At 35.3% G+C, this 24968-nt stretch overlaps 1 protein-coding gene across 1 annotated transcript in view; it reads left to right on the plus strand.

The window, feature by feature from the left end:
* SMCHD1 (structural maintenance of chromosomes flexible hinge domain containing 1) overlaps positions 1 to 24968 on the plus strand; it is a 156058-nt gene that overhangs the window by 96890 nt on the left and 34200 nt on the right. The window contains exons 35-39 of the mRNA XM_040479284.1: positions 13479 to 13566; positions 14392 to 14523; positions 15386 to 15538; positions 23602 to 23728; positions 23897 to 24016. Of these exons, the coding sequence (XP_040335218.1) occupies positions 13479 to 13566; positions 14392 to 14523; positions 15386 to 15538; positions 23602 to 23728; positions 23897 to 24016 (620 nt within the window). The remainder of the gene's footprint in view (positions 1 to 13478; positions 13567 to 14391; positions 14524 to 15385; positions 15539 to 23601; positions 23729 to 23896; positions 24017 to 24968) is intronic.

The raw sequence follows: 24968 nt of genomic DNA on the forward strand, positions 1-24968 counted from the left end.
ATTTGTATGCCTTGTATTTCACTTTGTTGTCTGCTGAGGCTAGACTTCCAACACTATGCTAAACAACGGTGGTGACAGTGGACATCCCTGTTGTGTTCCTAATCTCAGGGGGAAAGCACTCTGTTGTTCCCATTGAGGATGATAATTAGCTGTGGGCCTTTCACATATGGCTTTTATGATGTTAAGTATGTTCCTTGTATCCCTACGTTCTTGAGGGTTTTTGTCAAGAAAGGATGCTGTATTTTGTCAAATGCTTTTTCTGCATCTATTGAGAGGATCATACGGTTCTTATCCTTTATTAATGTGCACGTTTTTGGATTTGTGAATATTGAACCAGCCCTGCAGCTCAGGAATAAATCCCATTTGATCACAGTAAATAATTCTTTTAATTTACTGTTGAATTCGATTTACTAGTAGCTTGTTGGGAATTTTTTAAAAACATTTTTAAATGTTTATTTTTGAGAGAGAGAGAGAGAGAGAGAGAGACAGAGCATGAGTGGGGGAGGGGCAGAGTGAGAGGGTGACAAAGAATCAGAAGCAGGCTCCAGGCTCTGAGCTGTCAGCACAGAGCCCAATGAAGGACTCAAACCCATGAACCACGAGATATGACCTGAGCTGAACTCGGATGCTTAACTGACTGAGCCACCCAGGTTCTCCTTGAGAATTTTTGCATATATCTTCCTCAGGGATGTTGGCGTGTAATTCTCCTTTTTATTAGGGTCTTTGTCTGGTTTTGGAATCAAGGTAATGCTGGCTTCATAGAGTGAGTTTGGAAGCTTTACTTCCATTTGTATTTTTAGAACAGTTTGAGAAGAATAAGTATTAACTCTGCTTTAAATGTCTGGTAGAATTCCCCTGGGAAGCATCTGGCCCAGGACTCTTACTTTTTGGGAGACTTTTGATAACTGATTCAATTTCTTTACTGGCTATGGGCCTGTTCAAATTTTCTGTTTCTTCCCATTTGCGTTTTGGTAGTGTGTAAGTGTTGCCATTTCTTCCAGATTGTTCAGTTTTTTGGCATAGAATTTTTCATAGTATTCTCTTATAATTGTTTGTATTTCTGTGGTATTGGTTGTTACTTCTCCTCTTACATTCATGATGTTATCTATTTGGGTCCTCTCTTCTCTTTTTGATAAGTCTGGCTAGTGGTTTATCAATTTTGTTTATTCTCTCAAAAAGTCAGCTTTTAGTTTCATTGATTCTGCTGGGGGGTTTTTGTTTTTGTTTTTGTTGGATTCTATATTGTTTATTTCTGCTCTAATCTTTATTATTTCCCTTCTTTTGCCGGCTTTAGGCTCTATTTTTGTTCCTTTTCTAGCTCCTTTACGTGTAAGGTTAGGTTGTGTATTGGGACCTTTCTTGCTTCTTAAGATAGGCCTGAATTGCAGTGTATTTTCCTCTTAAGAAGTGCTTTTCTACATCCCAAAGTGTTTGGACTGTTGTGTTTCATTTTCATTGGCTTCCATGTATTTTTAAATTTCTTCTTTAATTTGCTTGTTAACCCATTCATTCTTTAGTTTTTTAACCTCTGTGTTTTTGGGGGCGTTACAAATTTTTTCTTGTGGTTGATTTCAAGTTTCATAGTGTGACCTGAAAATATGCATGGTATGATCTCAGTCTTTCTGTACCTGTTGAGAACTGTTTTGTGACCCAGTATGTGATCTGTTTTGGAGAATGTTCCATGTGTACTTGAGAAGAGTGTGTTCTGAATGAAATGTTCTGAATATATCTGTTAAGTCCATCTGGTCCAATGTGTCCTTCAGAGCCATTGTTTCCTTGTTGATTTTCTGCCTAGATGATCTGTACATTGTTGTAAGTGGAGTATTAAAGTTCCCTATTATCTATACATTTATTTATGTTTGTGATAATTATATATTTGGGTGCTTTCATAGTGGGGGCATAAACATTTACAAATGTCAGCTCTTCTTGATGGGTAGACCCTTAATTATGATAGAGTGCCCTTTTTCATCTCTTGTTACAGTCTGTTTTAAAATCTAGTTTGTTTGGGGCTCCTGGGTGGCTCTTAGATGGTTCTCCATCCTCGTTTTCAATCTTCAGGTATCCTCATGCCTAAAATGAGTCTCTTGTAGGCAGCACATAAATGGATCTCGTTTTCTTATCCATTCTGATATCCTGTGTCTTTTGATTGGGGCATTAGTCCATTTATATTCACAGTGATTATTGAAAGATAGGGATGTAGTGCTGTTGAATTATCTGTAGGTTTCATGTTTGTGGTGATGTCTCTGGTCCTTTGTAGTCTTTGCTGCTTTCCACTCACAGAATTCCCCTTAGGATCTCCTACAGGGCTGGTTTGGTGGTCATGAAATCCTTTAGTTTTTATCCGGGAAAGCCTTTATCTCTTCTATTTTGAATGACAGCCTTGCTGGATAATGGATTCTTGACTGCATATTTTTCTTATTCAGCACATTGAATATTTTATGCCACTCCCTTCCGGCCTGCCAAGTTTCACTGGACAAGTCTGCAACTACCCTTATGTGTCTGCCCTTGTAGGTTAAGGCCCATTTGTCCCTAGCTGCTTCCAGAATTCTCTCTTTATCTTTGTGTTTTGCCAGTTTCGCTATATGTCATGGTGTTGACCTGTTTTTGTTGATTTTCAAGGGAGTTCTCTGTGTCTCTTGGATTTGGATGCCTGTTTCCTTCCCTGGATTAGGGAAGTTCTCGGCTATAATTTGTTCAAATAAAACTTCTGCCCCTTTCTCCTGCTCCTCTTCTGGAACTTCTATGATATGGATAGTGTTTTGTTCATGGAATCACTTAGCTCTCTAATTCTCTCTTGTGGTCTAGTAATTTCCTTTCCCTCTTTTTTTCAGCTTCATCTTTTTCCATACATTTATTTTCTATTTCACCTATTCTCTCTGCTGCTTCTGTCCTCACTGTCACTGTAGCTAGTTTATTTTGCATCTCATTTACAGTATTTCTTAATTCATCGTGACTATGTCTTAGTTGTTTGATCTCTGCAACAATAGATTTTCTACCATCTTCTATGCTTTTTTCAAGCCCAGCTATTAATCTTATGGCTGTTATTCTAAAGTTTTGTTCAGATTCATTGTTTATATCTGTTTTGAACAATTCTGTGGCTGTCATTTCTTCTTGCTTTTTCTTTAAGGGAGAATTCTTTCCTTTCATCATTTTGGCTAAGTATGTGTCTTTTGTGTGTTTTAATAGCTTGTTATGTGTCCTGCACCTGCAAGTACTATATTAAAAAGGGGTCATACATTGTCCAGGGCCTGACCCTTGAGGAAGCGTTTCTGGTGTATGTTGCATGCTATCTGTTGTTGCGTTTTGGCTGCTCTGTCACACTGGTCAGTCCTCTGCAAACCCTTCCACCAGGTGTGCTTTTGATTTGTTTGTTGAAGTAACCCTAGAAAAAAAGGAAAAGAGTTAGTGGGGAAAGCCTGATCCCATGCAAAGAGAAAAATGGAAGGGGAGACTTTCTTTCTTGTTTTTTTTTCAATATATGAAATTTATTGTCAAATTGGTTTCCATACAATACCCAGTGCTCATCCCAAAAGATGCCCTCCTCTCCCTCCCACCCCTCCATCAACCCTCAGTTTGTTCTCAGTTTTTAAGAGTCTCTTATGCTTTGGCTCTGGGGAGACTTTCTGATGAGAAATCTGATCAGGTTACTGAGGATCCCTTGTATGTAATGATTCGCTTCTTTCTTGCTGCTCTCCATATTCTATTTTGTATTCTCTTTGTCTTTTGTAAGTTTGATGATAATGTGTCTTGGTGTGTGTATCTTTGAGTCCATTTTATGCAGAATCTCTTGAGCATATTCTATATATATATTTGTGTCTTTCATCAAACTTGTTAAGTTTTCAGCCAGTCTTCAAAATATTCTCTCTTCCTCTGGTGAAAGAGAGGACACTTGCTAGTGTCCCAGTGGTCCCTTAGGTTCTGTTCACTTTTATTCAATCCATTCGACTTTCTGTTCCTCAGACTCTAATATCCATTGTCTTCAAGTTCACTAATTCTTCTTCCTGCTCAAATCTGCCTTTGAATACCTGTAGTGAAATTTTCACTTCATTATTGTTCTAGCTCCAGAATTTGTTTTTGGTTTCTTGTTAGGTTTTCTATTTCTTTACCAATATTTCCATTTTATTCATATATCACTTTCTGAATTTTCTCCACGTCTTCCTTCAGTTCTTTGAGCATCTGTAAGACAGGTGTTTTTTAAGTCCTTGTCTAGTATATTTGCCATCAGGTATTTTTCAGTAACATTTGTTTTTGTTTTTATTTTTTTCCCTTTGAATGGCCCATACTTTCTTGATTCTTTGCCTTGTGGTTTTTTTGGTTAAAACTAGACATTTGAAGCTAATAATGTGGTAGCTCTGGAATTCATATTCTTTGCTTCACCTGGGGTTTGCTGGGTTTTATTTTTGTTTATTTTTTCAGTTGTTACAGGCTGTTTGTCACAGATCGGTCTTAGGTGTATACTTGAAGTCTTGTCATGTCTTTTTCTGGTTCTTTCCCTGGGCATGTGTGGTCACTTTCTAATTTTCCCCATATGTGCAGTTGTTTATGAATGTCCTTTAATGTCTGGTTCCCTAAAAGGGAAAAAGAAAGTGAAGAGAGGGAAAGAGTGCTGGCCCTTTAAGTCCCTTGGACATTACTTAAACTGGAGAATGAGGGGCTTGCAAAGTATGGGCTGGGGCAGGAACAATGGCTGTCTGCATTTTTGTCTGCTCCTCTGTGATCAGAGGCAGCAGAGCACAGATCCCCCAGTATTTGGAGGGGTAGGGTCCTTTTTGCCCACGCTGGCTCCTAAAAGCTGTGTATAGACTGCTCCAAGGACATACATCTGCCTGCCATCGGGCTGGGAAGGGGGGAATGAATAGTTACTTCTGTGCTAAGAGCTGAAATTGATCGAAATTCACTGTAATTTACTATCTTAGTCTTCAGTAACTTTGAGAGTTCCAAACTTACATCAGACCTATTCTGCTAGTACAGTTGTTTTCTGGAAGGGGAGACCAATTCCTGGTGCTTCCTACTTCCCTTGTCTTCTCAAAATCCTGAGAAGGATTTGGAAAAGGTTTATTTTTAAAATTCCTTAACTCATCATCAGTAGAGTCAAAATTATTATTATATTAATATGTCCAAACTAACTGTATTGAAGGACCATTTTGTTTTTTTAAATCTTTCGTAGACACTCCACTTTTGTTAAAGATCTTCTGACTGTGCATTTGTTGTAAAGGCAATGTTAGATTGCTGTATGTTTCTTTTTTAATTTTTTTTAATGTTTATTTTTGAGAGAGAGAGAGAGAGACAGACTGTGAGTAAGGGAGGGGCAGAGACAGAGAGACACAGAATCGGCAGCAGGCTCCAGGCTCTTGAGCTGTCAGCACAGAGTCCGACACAAGGCTTGAACCCATGAACCGTGAGATCATGACCTGAGCTGAAGTCAGAAGCATAACCCACTGAGCCACCTAGGTGCCCCCTCCCTTTTAATGTATGTTTATTTTGAGAGAGACAAGAAAGGGCTGAGAGAGGGGAAAAAAGAATCCCAAGCAGGCTCTGAGGTGTCAGCCTGGAGCATGATGCGGGGCTTGATCTCCTGAACTGTGAGACCGTGACTTGAGCCAAAATCAAGAGTTGGCCGCTTAACTGACTGAGCCACCCAGGTGCCCCTCTATGTTTCTAAATAGTCTTGAGTTTGCTTATTATGTTGTGACAAACAACAAAATATACCATCACTGTCTTTATCTTATACTGTGTAACTTTAAGTCTTTAAGGTACACTCATGCATGGGACTCATTTAAACATCCAAGAAAGCACATACTGCCTTCTTTTGAGACTACTAAATTATCTTTTAGTGTATGAATCTATTAAAATATGTGGTAATTGGGCTATTTGTATTCCAAAATATTTAAATAATTTGTTTTAATTGAATCTTATTTTAGCATTCCAGGGTATCAGAAGGAAAGTTTTAGTAATTCTTTTAAATATAGTCACACATTAAAAAAAAAAAAACAAAAAACTGCATATGGTATTTGCACAACAATGGGAATGTACTAAATGCCAATCAATTGTACACTTAAAATGGTTGATTTTGTTTGAAATGAATTTCATCTCAATAAAAAGAAGTCTTAGCTATATAGGGGAATGGGCAAAATAGGGAAAAGTGATTAAAAGATGCAGACTTCCAGTTACAAAAACATGAGGATACAATCTATAATTTAGGAGGATGTAGTTAATATGTAGCAATATTGCATGGTAAGTGATGGTAGCAAGATTTATTGTGGTGGTGATTACTTCTCCAAATACGGTTTATGCTAAACCTTTGCTTTCCTTCTGGGAATATGGAAGTTTTAGATGTACTAAGCAGAGGACCCTTAGGTGACCAGCCCCCAATAAAAAACTGTGGTTGATGAGTCTCTAATAAGATTACTTTGGTTAACAGCATTTTGTGTGTGTTATCATAACTTGTTGCTGGGCAATTAAGCAAGTCCTTTGTGACTCCACTGCAAAAGAACCCTTGAAAGTTTGTGTATGTTCTCTCTTGGATGTTGCCTATTCATCTTTTCCCTTTCCTGATATTGCTTTGTATCCTTTTACTGTAATAAATCATAGCTGTGAGTATGACTATTAACAGAGTCCTGTGAGTTCTCTTAATCATCAAACCTGGGGGTGGTCTTGGGAACACTGACTCTTTCCTTGTTTTGTTTTTAATTCATTTAAGCCTTCTCTTCACCCAATGTGTAGCTTGAACTCATGATCCTGAGATCAAGAGTTGCATGCTCTTCTGACTGAGCCAGCCAAGTGCCCCAACTTTGTCCGCTCTTTTTTATTATAATTTTGTACAGTTATTCTTGGAATTAATATTTTTAATGTATGAGGTATAAGTACAGGTCAGGTTTTTTTTTTTAATTTATGTATGCATATATAGTTGTGTCTGTATTTTTTATTGAGATCATTGTTCCACTGTGCCATCTTTATTTTAAATCATATGTCCATATTTGTGTGCATCTGACCCCCTATTTTGATTTCTTCACCTGTTTGTCTATATTTTACCATACCGTACTTCTTGATAAGTTTGATATCTTCTAGAACAAGCCCTGTAACTTTGTTCTTTTTGAATATCTTGGCCCTTAATTTTCCATATAAATTTCAGAATCATATTACCAAGTTCAAATACCAAATACAATTTTAATAACAAAAGCTGTTGGGATGTTTTGGTAGAAATTTGGGAACATCTTGCAGTCTACTAATATGTCATATTCCTCTATTTTTTCTTTAGTTTCTCTGTATCATTTTGCACTATTTTGAATCAAAGTGTCCTACATCTTTACTTAGATGAATACCTAAATAGGTGATTTTTTTCAGTTTTATTGAGATATAATTAACATATAGCATTGTATTAGTTTAAGGTATATAACACTGATTCAAGATAGATATATATCTCCACCCAAATGTTTCCCATGGTAGTTCGGTTAACATGCATTACCTTAAATAACTACAAAGTTTTTTTCTTGTGGTGGAAACTTTTAAGATTTACTCTCTTAGCAACTTTCAAATATACGCTACAGTATTGTTAACTGTAGCCACCATGCTACACATTTCTTCCCAAGGATTTACTTATCTTTTAACTGAAACTTTGTGCCTTTTGACCACCTTGATCCATTTCCTCCATCTCCCAGCTCCTACCTTTGGCAACAACCAATCTGTTCTTTGTATCTACGAGTTTGAGTTTTTTAGATTCTACATATAAGTGAAATAATAGAGTATATGTAATTGTCTGATTTATTTCATTTCGCATAATGTCTAGATAAAGATCGTTGATATTTTGGATGCTATTGTAGACAACATCCTTTAAAGTTTTTTACCTTTGTTGTTGGTTACAGAAATCCAGTTCACTTGTGTTTATTGACATTGTAGCCAACATCTCTCCTCACTTCCTTAATCTCCAGTTTTGTTTATAGATTCTTTGGGATTTCAGAATAGATGCACATCAACGCCTGTGAATAATGATAGGTTTATTACTTTTCAGTCATTGTGCATTTTCTTTTTCTTGCCATATTTAACTGGCTTGGACTTACAGTAAAATTTTAGAGATGATGAGAGTGGTCATTCTAATTCATCCCCAGTTCCTAATTTCATTGGTAGATATATTTATCAGTCTGTTCATTTCTAATCATTGGTAAGAGAATTTCTATTTATTATGGATTGACATTAGATTTTATCATCTATTGAGGTAATATGTGATATTTTTCCTTTCTTTTTTAATGTGCTGAATTTTACAGAACATTAATTTTCTGAATGTTCATTCAGCCAGTCTTGTATCACTGGAGTAAATCCATTTTCATCATGATGCATAACCTCTTTTATGTATTGACTGTTTTGTTTTGCTAATATTTTGATTGGAATTTTTTCATCTACATTAATGAGTCAGGGTTGCCTACGCTTTCTTAAACGTTCTTTTTAGGTTTAGTATCTAGGTCATGAATGCCTCACTAAAGTAACAGGGAGAAGTGGGCCCTAAGTCTTGGTTTATTTTCTGGATCTTGTGTGAGAGTCATTATTTCTTCCTTAAATGTTTGGTAGATTTCATTAGTGTAGACATCTGTGCCTGTAGTTTTGGGGAGGAAGGTTGTAGTATGGATTCAATTTCTTCAAATTCAGCAGTTATATGAGTATTTGTATTTCCTTGTTGCCTTTGGTCAGTTTTGGTAACTTACAGTTTTCAATTTGTCATTCTTTATGTTAATTTAAAAATTCATTCATAATTTAATTTTAATGCCTGTAGGATCTATAGTGATCTCCCATTGTTCACATTATTTTTTGTTACTCAGCTAATCTTACCAGGAGATGTAAATATTGTAGGTGTTTTTGAAGAACCAACTTTTGCCTTTTTAAAACTTCTTAGGATTGCTGCTTAACATGCTTATTTTCAGCCTGTATATACATATATGTGACTATAAATACTTATGTTTAAATATATGTGTTTATACATGTAGAGGTATAAATTTTGCAAGTTTTTTTACATTGTATTTTCATTATTATTTGGATCGAGGTATTTTCTAATTTCGATTGTGATTTCATCTTCTACCCGTGGCTATTCTTTAGAAGTATATTGTTTAATTTCTGAATTTTGGGATTTTCTTATTCTTTTTCTGTCGCTGATTTCTGGCTTAATTCCACTGTAATCAGAGAGCCTACCTTATATAATTTCATTTCTTTGAAACTAATTGATAATTGTTTTTGTAGTATGTGCATATGGTCAATTTTGGTAAATATGTACACTAGAAAATATTAAACACTGCATGTGAAGTACAGTGTTATGTTCATTCAAAATTTGGTAATCCTTGTGTTTCATTTTTCTACGTTTAATTTTTTTCTATATTTTTAATTTTTCTATATACAGTAAAACCTGGGATTGCAAGTAACTTTTTTGGAGAGTGTTCTGCAAGACAAACAAACATTTCTAATAAGTTTTAACTTGATAAACAGGTGATGTTTTGCAATACAAGTAGTACGTGATGCCGAATGATCACAACTGAGCCAATGGTTCTTGAAATTCGCTTTGATATACGAGTGCTTTGGGTTGCAAGCATGTTTCTGGAATGAATTATGTTCACAAAGCAAGGTTTTACTGTATATATATTTTTAAATGTTTATTTTGATAGCACGAGTGGGGGAGGAACAGAGAGAGAGAGGAAAGAGAGAGAATCCTGAGCAGGCTCCTTGCTGTCAGTATAGAACCCAACACAGGGCTTGATCTCACAAACTGTGAGATCATGACCTGAGCCGAAATCAAGGGTCGGTCGCTTAACCAACTGAGTCCCCCAGGCACCCCTGTATAAGGTGTATTTTTTAAGCAGTGTTGCAAATCTCCCATTATGAGTACAGAATTACTTTGCCTCCTAGTTCTGTTAGTGTTTACACATTTTATTAGGCTATGTTAATATTTACATATAGATTTACATTATTATTTTTTTTGGCCAATTGAATTGGCTAACATTATGTGAAGTATTCACCTTTTTTCTCTAGTGATGCTTTTTGCTTGGAAATCTACTTTGATAACAGTATACCAACTTTCCATATAAGTCACCTGCAAAAGCCACCTTAGGGATCATGAGAGTTTTTGGATAAATATCTTTTTTCATTACTTTTGTATCTTTATATTTTAAGTGATCTTTTATAGATGGCATTATAGTTGTTTTCTAAAATAATCTTTTACGGGGCGCCTGGGTGGCGCAGTCGGTTAAGCGTCCGACTTCAGCCAGGTCACGATCTCGCGGTCCGTGAGTTCGAGCCCCGCATCAGGCTCTGGGCTGATGGCTCAGAGCCTGGAGCCTGTTTCTGATTCTGTGTCTCCCTCTCTCTCTGCCCCTCCCCCGTTCATGCTCTGTCTCTCTCTGTCCCAAAAATAAATAAACGTTGAAAAAAAAAATTTTTTTTTTAAATAAATAAAATAAAAAAATAAAATAATCTTTTAAATGAAAAGTTTAGATCTTACAAATAAGAACTGAAAGCACTTGCTTTTGACTCAACCTGTTTATTTGATCCTCCTACTCTTTGTTCCTTTTTCTTTAGAATTTATTGTTTTTAGTTATTGTTTTTTCTCATTAACTTGGTAGTTATACGATCTTACTATTCTGTAAGTGAGTTTTTTAAAAGAGATTTCAGCATGCATAGTTGGCATCCTATAGCAATGTGTGACGACACTTTGCATTTTTTGCCCTCTCTTTGGCCTGCATGGATCTTAGAACACTTAAACACCATTTCTCTCAACTTAAATGCCTTCATTATTGTATATGTCAAGCCTATGAATACATTATTGGTTTATATAGTGTTCATTTAGATTTACTAACTCATTTATTCTGTTAATCTTCCACTCAGGTTTTGCATCTGAGGAAGTTCCTTTAGTATTTCCTCTAGTGTACATCTGCTGGCGATGAATTGTCTCTTTTTTACCTGAAAATATATTTACTCCACCTTCATACTAGATCAGTATTTTTCTTAGAAATGATATTCTAGATTGGCAGTTCTTTCTTGCAGTACTTTCAAGCCAGCCTTCACTGTCCTGTTGTTTACGTTGAGGAGTTAAGCTGTCAGCCTTATTTTTATCTTGAAAAGTAATCATTTCCACTCTTCTTTGGTTGCCTTAAGTTTGGTTTTCAACAATTTTACTATGACATGCCTATTCATGGATTTCTTTTTATTTATTCTACTTAATTTTTCAAACTCAAAGACCATAAAATCAAAGCCTATAAAAACTATCAGCCATTTCATCAAATAGGGCTTCTGTTCATTCTTTCCTTCTTCTTTTTCTGGCATATTAGTCCTTACATCATTCTCAGTCTTTCATCCTCTTTTCTCTATTTGCCACTCTTTTTTTTGTCTCCCTTCATTCTAGATATTTTCTTCTGAAATACCTTCAGTGTATCCAGTTTGCTATTAAACCCATCTTTGAATAAACAATTTCTGTTTGGCATTATTAGTTTAGTTTTGTTTTTGCTTTTGCTTTTTAAAGTCCAGTTCTATGTTGGAATTCCCAGTCTTGTCTTTTATTACCCTAAGAAGCAGTAACCAGAGTTTATTAAAAGTCTGTCTCAAGTTCCTTTTGGTCTGTTTCAGGGGTCTTTTGCTTCTGTCGGTTTTCATTCTAGTTTTCTTGCCTCTTTATGTACCTGTTTTTTATTGTTTACCATACATTTTGTTTATGAATATTTATGGAAATAATTTGAAGTGTCAGGCACTTTCTTTCTCCAGGTTGGGTTTACATTTGCTTCTGTTATTTGGGCCAGTAGCAGTCTTTTTATCGTTTAAGTCCACATTCAGAGATTGACATGATTCAAAGCTGAGTTGTTTTTCCCTTGGAAGCCTATCTGACTAGGTTCACCTCTATGCCTAGGATGTGTTCCCAGGATTGATTAAAGCAGCCTTAAATGTGAAACTCCCTTCCCAGGATCTCCACGCTATCTTATATCCTGTTGAGTTATTTTTCACTTTTGTTATCTCTTTAACATCTTCAAGCAAATGGCTTTTAAAATACACTTGTTTAAATATCAAGACATATGGATCTAGAGAGTATAATGCTAAGTGAAATAAGTCAAAGGAAGACAAATACCATATGATTTCACTCATATGTGGAATTTAAGAAACAAAACAAATGAAGAAAAGGGGGAAAAGGGTCAAACGAAAAAACAGACCTTTAAGCATAGAGAACAAACAGGTGGTTACCAGAGGGGAGGCAGGTGGGGAGTATGGGTGAAATAGTTAAAGGGGATTAAGAGTACACTAACCATGATGAGCACTGAGTAATGTGTTGAATTTTTAATTTTTTTTTATTTTTAAAAAAAAAATTTTTTTTTCAACGTTTTTTTATTTATTTTTGGGACAGAGAGAGACAGAGCACGAACGGGGGAGGGGCAGAGAGAGAGGGAGACACAGAATCGGAAACAGGCTCCAGGCTCCGAGCCATCAGCCCAGAGCCCGACGCGGGGCTCGAACTCACGGACCGTGAGATCGTGACCTGGCTGAAGTCGGACGCTTAACCGACTGCGCCACCCAGGCGCCCCATAATGTGTTGAATTTTGAATCACTATATTGTACACCTGAAACTAATACAACACTGTGTGTTAACTATACTGGAATTAAAAAATAACTTTAAAAAATAAAATATGCTTGTCTTCATCAGGAAGAGTTTGCCTTCCATTTGGAAGCAGAGGTCTTGTTTCAGTCTTACTATGACTTTATTAGGAATTCTTCTCTTGGAGAAACATGACATAGATTATTTTCTCCAAGTTTTCATATATATTGCAGTTCTGGATGTCAATACAGATACATATTCAAAGCCTTTGTTCTTTTTTACTCCGTTATCCAGTATTTTGAGAATGTGAATGACATGCAAAAGCCACCTTAGAGATCTAGAGCCGTGTTGCACATATCATGCAAGTTATACCAGAAAATGTTATTCATGTTTTTGCTTTCATTAGGTGTGATCAAAGCATACTAGTATGTGTTCCTCTTATTAAGTACTGAGCTCTTTATTGATGAGTAAGTCATAGTGAATGCCTTGTGTTATATGTAAACTTAAATATTTAGAATGGTGCTTGAAAGGAAAACAGTAATATAAAAAGATCAGGATATCCTATAATTTTGAAAAATAAAACTGTGAGTTGGATATTTATTTTGTAGAAACAAGGCAAAATTCACTTGACACATAACTCAGCATTTTTGTGTTTACTAGTTTGTCAGCTTTATATTCCTGTTCTTGTGAACTTTTGCCATATCCAGAGCTTCGTTTCTGGGTATTTTGAGAAAGAATATCCAGGTAAGACAGACCTGGAGTAAAGCTTGATATTATGGGAAATATTTGTTGAATGAAGGCAAATTTAGTAATAGTAATTGTTTTTGTATGCATTTTGTGGAAGGAACGGAATATGTTGATGCTTTGAATTCCTTATCTTTTTAATTAAAAGTTGTCAGTGATCTTCTCTTTCTTTCTAACTTAGGGATAAAGCAATTCCTAACAAAGTGGGGACCTATTGTGTCCAGTTTGGTTTTATGATGGATAAAGCAAATATTCTTAACAGTGAACAGGTTTGCTTACTCTTTTTATATACTATAGTTAGCTTTACATTTTCTTGCCTAGTGTAGGAATGAAAAGGTTTTGTTTTAAAAGTGAATTATTGGATGCAAAGTATAAATAGTGCAATTTTCAGGACTTAGAAAAGAATATATTTAAATTATGTTCAATAATATGACCTGATGTAGAAATTACTTTTCCCATTTCTCTTTATTTCAAAGACTCCAGAAGGCATTTTAGTGTATATCATGATAAGGTTACTTCTGTCAACCATACATGAAAATTTTTCAGTTAATAACATTTTAGATACTAGTAATTCTGAATAATGAAATTTAAAGTAATTTTGATATACATCATCTCCATTCAATATCTTAGTGTACTAAATTTTTAAAAATCATTTTTTTTTAAAGTTTATTTATTTATTGTGAGAGAGTTGAGTGAGGGAGGAGCAGAGAAAGAGGGAGAATCTCAAGCAGGCTCCACGCTGTCAGCACAGACCCCATGCAGGGCTTAAATTCATGAAACCCTGAGATCATGACCTGAACCGAAATCTAGAATCAGACGCTTAACTGAGCCACCCAGGTGCCCCCAAAATTGTCTGTATTTTTAAATCCCTCTAAATTTGTTCTTAGATGACTGTTAACATGCAAAAATTTATCTCTGAATTTATCTTTTCTGAATTTAAAAAGTAAGTTGATTCCAAGTTTAGGAGATTAAGATCTATTTTAGAAGGTGACATTTCATTTTATTTAGTATATGCTAGCATTATTTCTTGTCTTACTCTTAAATACTAAACCATCAATATATTATTCATCACAATGCTGCTTTTGTTTTGTAAGATTATAGTTGATGTTCTACCTAATGAACCTGTGAAGTTAGTTCCTAAAATCCAGCCAGCTACACCAGCTGTTTCAAATGTTCGTTCAGTTGCCAGTAGGACCTTGGCCAAAGATTTACATCTTATTATTACGGTAATGTTTATTTACTTCCAAAATTGCAAAGAATAAGAAAAATTATTTCTAGTTTTAGTGTACAGAATAGTTATTTATAGAGTTAGACCTTAATTATTCAGTTTAAGATAATATGGAAAATTTGTGTGGGTGAATGAAATGTTTATAAACACCTTTGTATTTGAATACAGAGAATGTGTAACATTATACATAAAATATATCCAGATATACTAAGTAGGACTGACTCAAAAATGCAGGCATTTGCCTACCTTTCCTAATACATACCTTTCTTTCATGTATTTATTATGAATATGTGTGAAGTAAATTGATTCCTCAGTGTCCATTTCACTATTGGGACAGAAGGAAGTAATTATTTTTGAGAGATCTGCTCTGATGATTGATCACAATGAGCTCTTTAAAGCTTCTTATTACCGAGAGAGTAAGCAGCAATAGAGCTGCTGAGAATATTAACAAAAATACGTAAAACACAGTAGCCGACTTCACCTTTATGGAAAATTTTGCTGGTGGGATACTTAACTCCTTTCAGAAAGTTTTTTGCTGTTTTAGACGGGTGAATCATTCTTCTCTTCCTAGATCAATAGATGAATAAAAGTAAAAGACAAGGTGAAATTTTAAAATGGGAGTCCTTTTAATATGTTACAAATCATTATATTAGATGGAAGCCTCTGGTTCTTTTACAGTTTCTCAGATTATTTTCTGCCTGTGGAGCTCTTAATCCCAGAACTGAATTCTGTGTTTGGAGTAAGAAGGATGATGATAATTAGATATTTAGAGTTTATATTATATTTCTGATACATTCATTTCCTTTTCTGGATTTAATCTCCTTACCAGTTCTTCTAATTTATCTTTTGTTTACTTGAAGGATGACTACAATAATCAAACTGGAATTGATTTGGTTGGCACTGTAGTAGCTACAATTAAAGGTTCTAATGAGGAAGATACAGATACACCACTCTTTATTGGGAAAGTTAGAACGCTGGAATTTCCCTTTGTGAAAGGCTCAGCTGAAATCACGGTAATTTTTATGTCTTCTGGTAGATAATATTTCTGTATTTAATATTATAAACCACAGAGTTAAATACCCATTCTTTTGTGTATATAACTATGAAGATGTGCTAAGTATAGCATTAAATTGCAAAGTCAGTGGAAATACTTTGTGATTTTGCTGTAAGCTATTACACATTGGACCCAGGATCATTCTTACTATAAGCAAGAACCTCTTTTTCCCTATGGATGACTCTTTCCTCTGATTGTAGTGATTTTTAGCTTTGGTGATAATATATTCGTGTTTCATTGAAAAGTTACCATTCTGTGGATAGAAATAGAATATAATACAGCCCAGGTAAAATATATACATATATCAAGGCACCTGAGGGGCTCAGTCAGTTAAGCATCTGAATCTTGATTTTGGCTCAGGTCATGATCTCACGGTTGCTGAGATGGAACCCAAGTTGGACTCTGGACTGACAGCATGGAGTCTGCTTGGGATTCTCTATCTCTGTCCCTCCCCTGCTTGTGCTCTCTCTCTTTCTCTCAAAATAAATTAAAAAAATGTATACATATCTAGAAAAAATTTTATAAAAAGCTTATCTTTGTTACTTTTATTTTTCAAAATGGAAATACTTTTACTTGTGTAAAAAATACACAGTTCAGAAACTTCAAAAACAATCACTATTTTATCACCCTTCAGAGATAATGTTGATTAGCAATTTAGTGAGACTTACCTTACAGACTTTCTGTATATACACAAACACTGCACAGATACCCCATGTGTATATTATTTATATACGTGAGTAGGGTATAAAATTTCATTAATATAAAACTGTGCTTTTATAAAAATTTTATTTAACACACCCATGGCATATTTTATCAGTATGTATAAACATACGTCATTGTATTATGATCATAATTTAATCAGTCCTAAGTGGAAATTTAGTTGCTTTCCAAAGCTTGTTATCAACAATGCTTTCATCAGGTTTCTTCTGTGTACATCCTTTTCCATGTCTGATTATTTGTTTTAGAAATTGCTAGAAGTAGAATTGGAGGCAGAATTTTAAGCCTTTTGGTAGGTAGATATTGCCAATTGCTGTTTAGTTTACATTCCCACCAGAAATAATGTGTATTTACCTTCATAATATTACCAGCCCTAAATATGAATGATTTTTGGAACTCTAACCCAAGTTTCCTATATTTAAAAAAATATTTTGTTATTAGTGAGGTTGAATATTTTTCTTGTTCTTGATCTTTTTAGGATTGTCCCTTGATGCTTTGTCTTTTGGAATATTCATCATTTTCATAATTTTATATTACAGATAATCATGTTCTTTTGTATATAAGGATTGTTTCCTGATTTTGTTTTTTAGATTTTAGCTTTGTTTATACTGGAGTGCAGAAAGGATTATGTCCACAATTCCTGCCCTAGTACTCTTATGCCATTAATCTTTTGATTATTTTTAACATTTTTCAAATTCATTAAATTTCTTGGTATCATTTATTGAATAATTCTTCCTGTACCTGTAAATCTGAAATGTCACCTTTCTTATATTTATTTATTTTTTAATGTTTGTTTATTTTGAGAGAGAAAGAGCAAGCGGCAGGGTGGGGCAGAAAGAGAGGGAGAAAGAATCTCAAGCAGCCTCTGCAGTGTCAGTGCAGAGCCTGATGCAGGAGGGCTGGATCCCACAAGAGATCATGACCTGAGTCTAAATCAAGATTTAGACGCTAACTGACTGAGCCACCCAGGTGCCCCTATATCTATTTTTGAGAGAGAGAGAGAGGATGCGCATGCACACAGCATGGAGGGGAAGAGGTAGAGAGAATCTTAAGTAGGCTCCATGCTCAGTGTGGAGCCCAATATGCAGGGCTTGATTCCACATCCCTGGGATTATGACCTGAGCTGAAATCAAGAGTTGGATGCTCAGTTGACTGACCCACCCAGGCACCCCATCTTTCTGGTATTTTTTTTATTGTTGCCAGTGTTCATCTTTTTATCTAATCCAGTGCCAATACTACATTGTTTTAATAACATTAGGCTTAAAATTGGGGAGCCTGCCTGCTTGCACCTGGCCTGCAGTAAATGTATTGGTTAGTCTGTCGGTGACAGACCATTACAGCATTTCCATCTTAATTAGTTTCCAGTATTTGAAGTTCTGGAGGTTTTACATAATGATCTGCATCTCTGATTTATGTGGAGAATTCTAAAGATCTGGCAATATTGGACTATGATTCTCTTAGGGCAGAAGGATTTTCCAGTCCCTTGTATTCATGCCACCTCAATATCTCTTGACATTGAGGGCAGTTGTCATTTGTTACTTATATTCACACTTGTTCTTTTATTTTTGTTATAGTAGAGAGTAAAAGTGAAATTTTCTTGTACCCTAACACAAATTAGGTAATGAAAGGCACATGTTGAAAGACAAAGAAAACATTTTGAATGTGCAAAGTAGGTTTGTGTTGGAAGAATACACCTAGCCCACTTACCTTTGTCTTGTTTCCTTGACCTCCCCTCCCCTTGTAGGCATTTGAAGTTGCTACTCTGGCTGTACACATTTATGAGGTTAAGATGGTGACTTAAGCTATTCCCTTGCAGCTGCATATATAGAATCTAAGCTTCATGTCATTCATATGACTTTCCACTAGAGGTTCCTAATATCCCACTGAATAAGCAGAAAATTCTCAAGTCCTTCTTGGCTTCTGGCCCAGCTGTTGATTTATTAGGTCTAAGATAGGGGCTCTGGAATCTGATGTAACAAGCAGGTAGTTCTCATCAATATGGACATTTAGGAAATACTGGCTCAGAACAAGACTAGTTATTTGTTAACATAACAATAATATAATGGTTAATTATAATTAAATGTTCCACATTTGATTGAAAAGAATGTGTATTGTTTAATTCAGGTTATAATCTAAGCCTATTGTTCAAGTTGTTTTCTAATTCTCTTTATTGCTTATGTCATCTAGAAATTTCTTATTTATTTATTTATTTATTTATTTATTTATTTATTTAAATTTACATCCAAATGAGTTAGCACATAGTGCAACAATGATTTCAGGAGTAGATTCCTTAGTGCCCCTTACCCATTTAGCCCATCCACCCTTCCACACCCTCTCCAGTAACCCTCTGTTCTCCATATTTAAGAGTCTCTTATGTTTTGTCCCCCTCCCTGTTTTTATATTATTTTTGTATCCCTTCCCTATGTTCATCTGTCTCATCTCTTAAAGTCCTCATATGAGTGAAGTCATATGATATTTGTTTTTCTCTGGCTGACTAGTTTCACTTAGCATATTACCCTCCAGTTCCATCCACGTAGTTGCAAATGGCAAGATTTCATTCTTTTGGATTGCCGAGTAATACTCCATTGTGTGTGTGTGTGTGTGTGTGTGTGTGTGTGTGTGTGTGTGTGTGTGTGTGTATGTATATATATATGTGCGTGTGTATATATGTATATATACACACCACATCTTTTTTATCCATTCATCCATCAATGGACATTTGGGCTCTTTCCATACTTTGGCTATTGTTGATAGCGCTGCTATAAACATGGGGGTGCATGTGTCTCTTTGAAACAGCACACCTGTATCCCTTGGATAAATACCTAGTAGTGCAATTGCTGGGTCATAGGGTAGTTCTATTTTTAATTTTTTGAGGAACCCCCATACTGTTTTCCAGAGTGGCTGCACCAGCTTGCATTCCCACCAGCAATGCAAAAGAGATTCTCTTTTTTTTGCACACTCACCAACATCTGTTGTTGCCTGAGTTGTTAATGTTAGCCATTCTGACAGGTGTAGGGTGGTATCTCATTGTGGTTTTGATTTGTATTTCCCTGATGATGAATGATGTTGAGCATTTTTTCGTGTGTCAGTTGGCCATGTGGATGACTTGTTTGGAGAAGTGTCTATGTCTTTTGCCCATTTCTTCACTGGATTATTTACTTTCTTGGTGTTGAGTTTGATAAGTTCTTTATAGATTTTGGATACTAACCCTTTGTCTGATATGTTGTTTGCAAATATCTTCTCCCTTTCTGTCGGTTGCCTTTTAGTTTTGCTGATTGTTTGCTTTGCTGTACAGAAGCTTTTTATTTTGATGAGGTCCCAGTAGTTCATTTTTGCTTTTGTTTCCCTTGCCTCCAGAGACGTGTTGAGTAAGAAGTTGCTGCAGCCAAGATCAAAGAGGTTTTTGCCTGCTTTCTCCTCGAGGATTTTGATGGCTCTTTGTCTTAATTTAGGTCTTTCATCCATTTTGAGTTTATTTTTGTGTACGGTGTAAGAAAGTGGTCTAGGTTCATTCTTTTGCATGTCGCTGTCCAGTTTTCCCAGCACTACTTGTTGAAGAGACTGTCTTTATTCCATTGGACATTCTTTCGTGCTTTGTCAAAGATTAGTTGGCCATACATTTATGGGTCCATTTCTGAGTTCTCTATTCTGTTGCACTGATCTGAGTGTGTGTTCTTATGCCAGTACCATACTGTCTTGATGATTACAGCTTTGCAGTATAACTTGAATAAAGTCTGGGATTGTGATGCCTCCTGCTTTGGTTTTCTTTTTCAAGATTGCTTTGGCTATTCGGGGTCTTTTCTGGTTCCATACAGATTTTAGGATTATTTGTTCTAGCTCTGTGAAGAATGCTGGTGTTATTTAATAGGGATTGCATTGAATATGTAGATTGCTTTCGGTAGTATCGACATTTTTAACAATATTTGTTGTTCCTATCCAGGAGCATGGAATCTTTTTCCATTTTTTTGTGTCTTCTTCAATTTCTTTCATAAGCTTTGTATAGTTTTCAGCGTATAGATTTTTCACCTCTTTAAGTTAGATTTATTCCTGGGTATTTTATGGGTTTTGGCGATTGTAAATGGGATCTATTTCTTGATTTCTCTTTCTGTTGCTTCACTATTGTGTATAGGAATGCAGCTGATTTCTGTGCATTGATTTTCTATCCTAAAACTTTGCTGAATTCATAAATCAGTTCTAGCAGTTTTTTGGTGGAATGTTTGGGTTTTCGATATAGATCACGTCATCTGTGAAGAGCAAAAGTTTGACCTCCTACTGGCTGATTTGGATGCCTTTTATTTCTTTGTGTTGTCTGATTGCAGAGGCTAAGACTTCCAATACTATGTTGAATAACAGTGGTGAGAGTGGACATCCCTGTCTTGTTGCTGACCTTAGGGATAAAGCTCTCAGTTTTTCCCCATTGAGGATGATATTTGCATTGGGTCATTCATATATGGCTTTTATGATCTTGAGGTATGATCTAGAAGTTTCTTTTTTTTTTTTAAGACTTTCTTTTTTTTAAGCTTATTTTTGGGTGCCTGGGTTAAGTGTCTGACTTAAGCTCAGGTCATGATCTCACAGTTCATGGTTTCAAGCCCTGCATCAGGGTCTGTACTGACAGCTCGGAGCCTGGAGCCTGCTTCACACTCTGTCTCTGTTTCTGTCTCTCTCTTTCTCTCTCTCTCCTAAAAGTAAACATTAAGAAAATTTTTAAAGTTTATTTATTTAGAGAGAGAGAGACAGAGCACAGCAGGGGTAGGGGCAGAGAGAGAGAATCCCAAGTAGGCTCCACACTATCAGTGCAGAGCCTAACGCAGGGCTCAAACACACAAACTATAAGATCATGACCTGAGCCAAAATCAAGAGTTGGACGCTTAACTGACTGAGCCACCTAGGTGCCCCTAGAAATTTCTGAAAAAGATTTCTAACTTTTATTCTGCTATGGATTTGTTCATTCCCCATATTCCAAATTCCCATTTATGCTTGGATCCACTAATGGACTCTTCAGTTCTCTTCATTTCCATTATTCTTTGTATCCTTTTCTCTTGCTAAGCTGTACATCAGAGGTTACAAACCATAAAACTTTGAAATAGGAAGGGCCGGGGCGCCTGGGTGGCGCAGTCGGTTAAGCGTCCGACTTCAGCCAGGTCACGATCTCGCGGACCGTGGGTTCGAGCCCCGCGTCGGGCTCTGGGCTGATGGCTCAGAGCCTGGAGCCTGTTTCCGATTCTGTGTCTCCCTCTCTCTCTGCCCCTCCCCCGTTCATGCTGTGTCTCTCTCTGTCCCAAAAATAAATAAACGTTGAAAAAAAAAATTTTTTTTAAAAAAGAAATAGGAAGGGCCTTCTTTTTTTTTTTTTTTTTTTATGTTTATTTATTTTTGAGAGCAGGAGACACAGCTCCAGGCTCCAAGCTGACAGTAGAGAACCCGATGCGGTGCTCAAACTCACGAACTGTGAGGTCACAACCTGAGGTCACAACCTGAGCTGAAGTTGAATGCATAACTGACTGACCACCCAGGTGCTCCAGGAAGGGCCTCCGTAGTAATACATAAAAGAAAAGATTTTATATTTAACTACATAAAAAGTTAAAACTTTATGTACCATAATCTTATCTTGAACAGAATTAAAAGAATAGTGGCAACATACTGATAATTATTGACCCTGAAGGGTGGGCATGTAGAGATTCATTATATGACTGTACAATAAAAATGTTTTTAATTGTGTAGAAATACTGCAGTGCACTCACACCAGTATTGGGTTAGGTATATTAAACATATTTCTAAATCTCCTTAAGAACTTCCTACAAATCAATAAGAAAAAAGACAATCTAGTAGAAAAATAAATCACTGAAGAATATGAGCAGGCAGTTAATGGAAGAGGAAATATAAAGGGCCAATAAACAAGAAGCATAACCTTAACACCAGTCAGAGACATGCTAACCAATAATGACTGGTTCTTTTTAATCCATTTCATTGGGTGGAGGGTGGAAACTTGATAATTAAGTGTTGGCCAGCCTCAGGGAAACTAGGTATTTTTACACTCTAATGATGAGAGGATAAATTGATGGGCTTTTTGAAGGGAAATTTGATAGTACCTATTAAAATAGTGTTTTTAATGAGTTCTGTTTCTCATTATTCTAGAGAACATACATAGAAATACTGAAAGATATTTTCTTTGCTGTATTTATAAATACTAGTTTAAAATTTGTAAGCAAATTAATTGTTCACCTGATGAGAGGATATAGTGTAGTATACCTATACTATTCCATAAATTTTACGAAGTGCTATCTAGACATTCACTTGCATTGATCAACAAGTCAGACTCCTTGCTAAAAGCCAACTGCTGAACTATGAAGTTCAGTTTATATATTTTTAAAATGTGACTTGTATTTTCTTTTTGTGCGACTATTCATGTAAATACATTGAAAACAATTTTCAGAAATTATGTGTGATTGCGCCTTGGTTTAATGGTGGGCTTGTATTCTGTATTCCTTGGAAAGAAAATTGTTATCTGTAGTTTATTTGTAATTTTATTTCATGGATTTTTCTACACTATTTTTACCAATGTAAACTTTTAAAAATTCTACTTCTCTATCAGTGAATTGTACTAGTAGTGTAAAACTACTAGTGAAACAGCTAGTATCCTTGTTTCCTATAAGAATGTAATAAATAATTTAGGAGGTAACTATAATTTGCAGTATTGTTATGTGCTATGGTCTTAAGCTAAAATATATCAGAAGTGTTTGTGTGCATTAATGAAAATATAATTAAAAAGAAAACAAATCTTTCAAGCTTTTTAGGATCTTTTGTTTGGTCACCTGGGACTAGTGGGTCTACTTCCATGGTAACAGCTGTAACTTAAACTCAGCATTGGGCTTTGGGCATGTCTTTGTGATTGTTTTTATAACTTTCATGCCATCGACTGTTTCACACTGCTTCAACTTCTTAAAGGTTGGCATCAAGACGACTTTGCAGGTCAAGACAGTAAGTGGCCATTGATACTTGCGTTCTGAAAGAAAAGATACTTTTTCTTATAATTATCTATTATATAATTTTTGTATAATGTATTTATTGATAAGATCATTTGACTTTCAAACCAGTACCAAAAGGTAAAAAGTTTTATGTCTTGGGTGGTGCTGATGTTTTAGTGAATGTTTAATGGATCTTAAGGATCAGTCAGTGCCTTTTGCCTTGAACGTTTACCACTTGGAAATAGAAGACCGTGAGATACATAACATTTATACGTTGACAAATACATTCTTAAATCTTGTTTTTCCTTACTGCTTTTTTTTTTTTTTCTTTTTACAGAATCTAGTGCTGGCAGAAAGTAGTCCTGGAAGGGATAGTACTGAATATTTTATTATATTTGAGCCTCAGCTACCTGCTCTATCAAGAACATTAGAACCATATATCCTACCCTTTATGTTTTACAATGGTAAGATTTTAGGAAAATAGAGGATTTTTCTTATTCTTGTGGTTCTTCAGATAACCTTGTTTTGCTTTCCATTAACCTGGTGCTTTTTAGTTCTCTAATTATGACATATTTTGGAAAAGTCACAATTTTAGGATTGTTTGAAGTAAATCATCTGAATGTTTTTCTTAGATGTTAAGAAGCAGCAACAAATGGCAGCACTTACAAAAGAAAAGGACCAGGTATCTAAGAATATTATAATGTACAGAAGTTTATTTGAAGCCAGCAAACAGCTTCTTGATGAAATGAAGTGTAAGTCATTTTGTATTCAAAGGTAATAAAAAAGAAATTGGTTTGGGGGAATGTAAGGCAGAAAGTTGAGACCATGAGAAACAAAAATTGTTTGCTTTCCTGAACTACAAGTAAACTGCAGAACACTGCAACAATGGTGTAAGTGAGGCAATAATACCTTATTAGTTATTTGGTCTTAGGATGATGTATTCCATCATTTTAAATAAATTTATATTCTGCTTACCTATAAAAATTTGTAATTTTTTTTCTTTATTAGAAATCTGTATAAGTTTAAGGCTTTTGACGTGATAATGATGTTTATATCCAGCTTCAGGTTCTGGCAAAAGATATCGAAAGACATTATTACTGCGGAAGTGATAGGTATTTTAATTTTTAGTTTGAGTCATGTATTGAGTCTTGTATTTTACTTAAAATACCTGAAGTATGTCACACCATGGAGGTGTACAGGGCAGCACACACTTGTATAGAAATACATAAGTTACTTATAAGTCAGTGCACACAACGTTTGCTGCAATTTTTAATAAATTTTGAATATTGTTAAGATAAGGCATTTGCTGAATCATTTATGTTTTTCCATTTGTCTTATTTTTTCACTATGGCTTTTGGCTTTGTGTTACATAATTAAAATGTTGAACCATTAACCAACAAATTTGTTCTGCCTGCCTCAGAGTACACACTTTTGTATATCTAAGATGAATGATATTTAGAGCTAAATAGGATGATGATAATACGTCAGTAGTAGCAGTAAAAATTCTTTTTATAAAGTCTTATTTGGTTCTTGTCACAACCTTTAGGCAATTATGTATAAGTTATGTATAGTCATGTGGATTAGAATTAAATGATTTATCTAAGATTACTTGGAGTTTGCAGTATTAGTATATAATATCTTCCTTAACTGTATTGAATTTGTTTTTTATTTTGTGTATTTTTTATTTTTGTGTAGTATATAATA

The sequence above is a fragment of the Herpailurus yagouaroundi genome, unplaced genomic scaffold, assembly GCF_014898765.1.
Source record: "Herpailurus yagouaroundi ecotype Mexico unplaced genomic scaffold, PumYag 142, whole genome shotgun sequence".
In the NCBI taxonomy this organism is placed as follows: domain Eukaryota; kingdom Metazoa; phylum Chordata; class Mammalia; order Carnivora; family Felidae; genus Herpailurus; species Herpailurus yagouaroundi.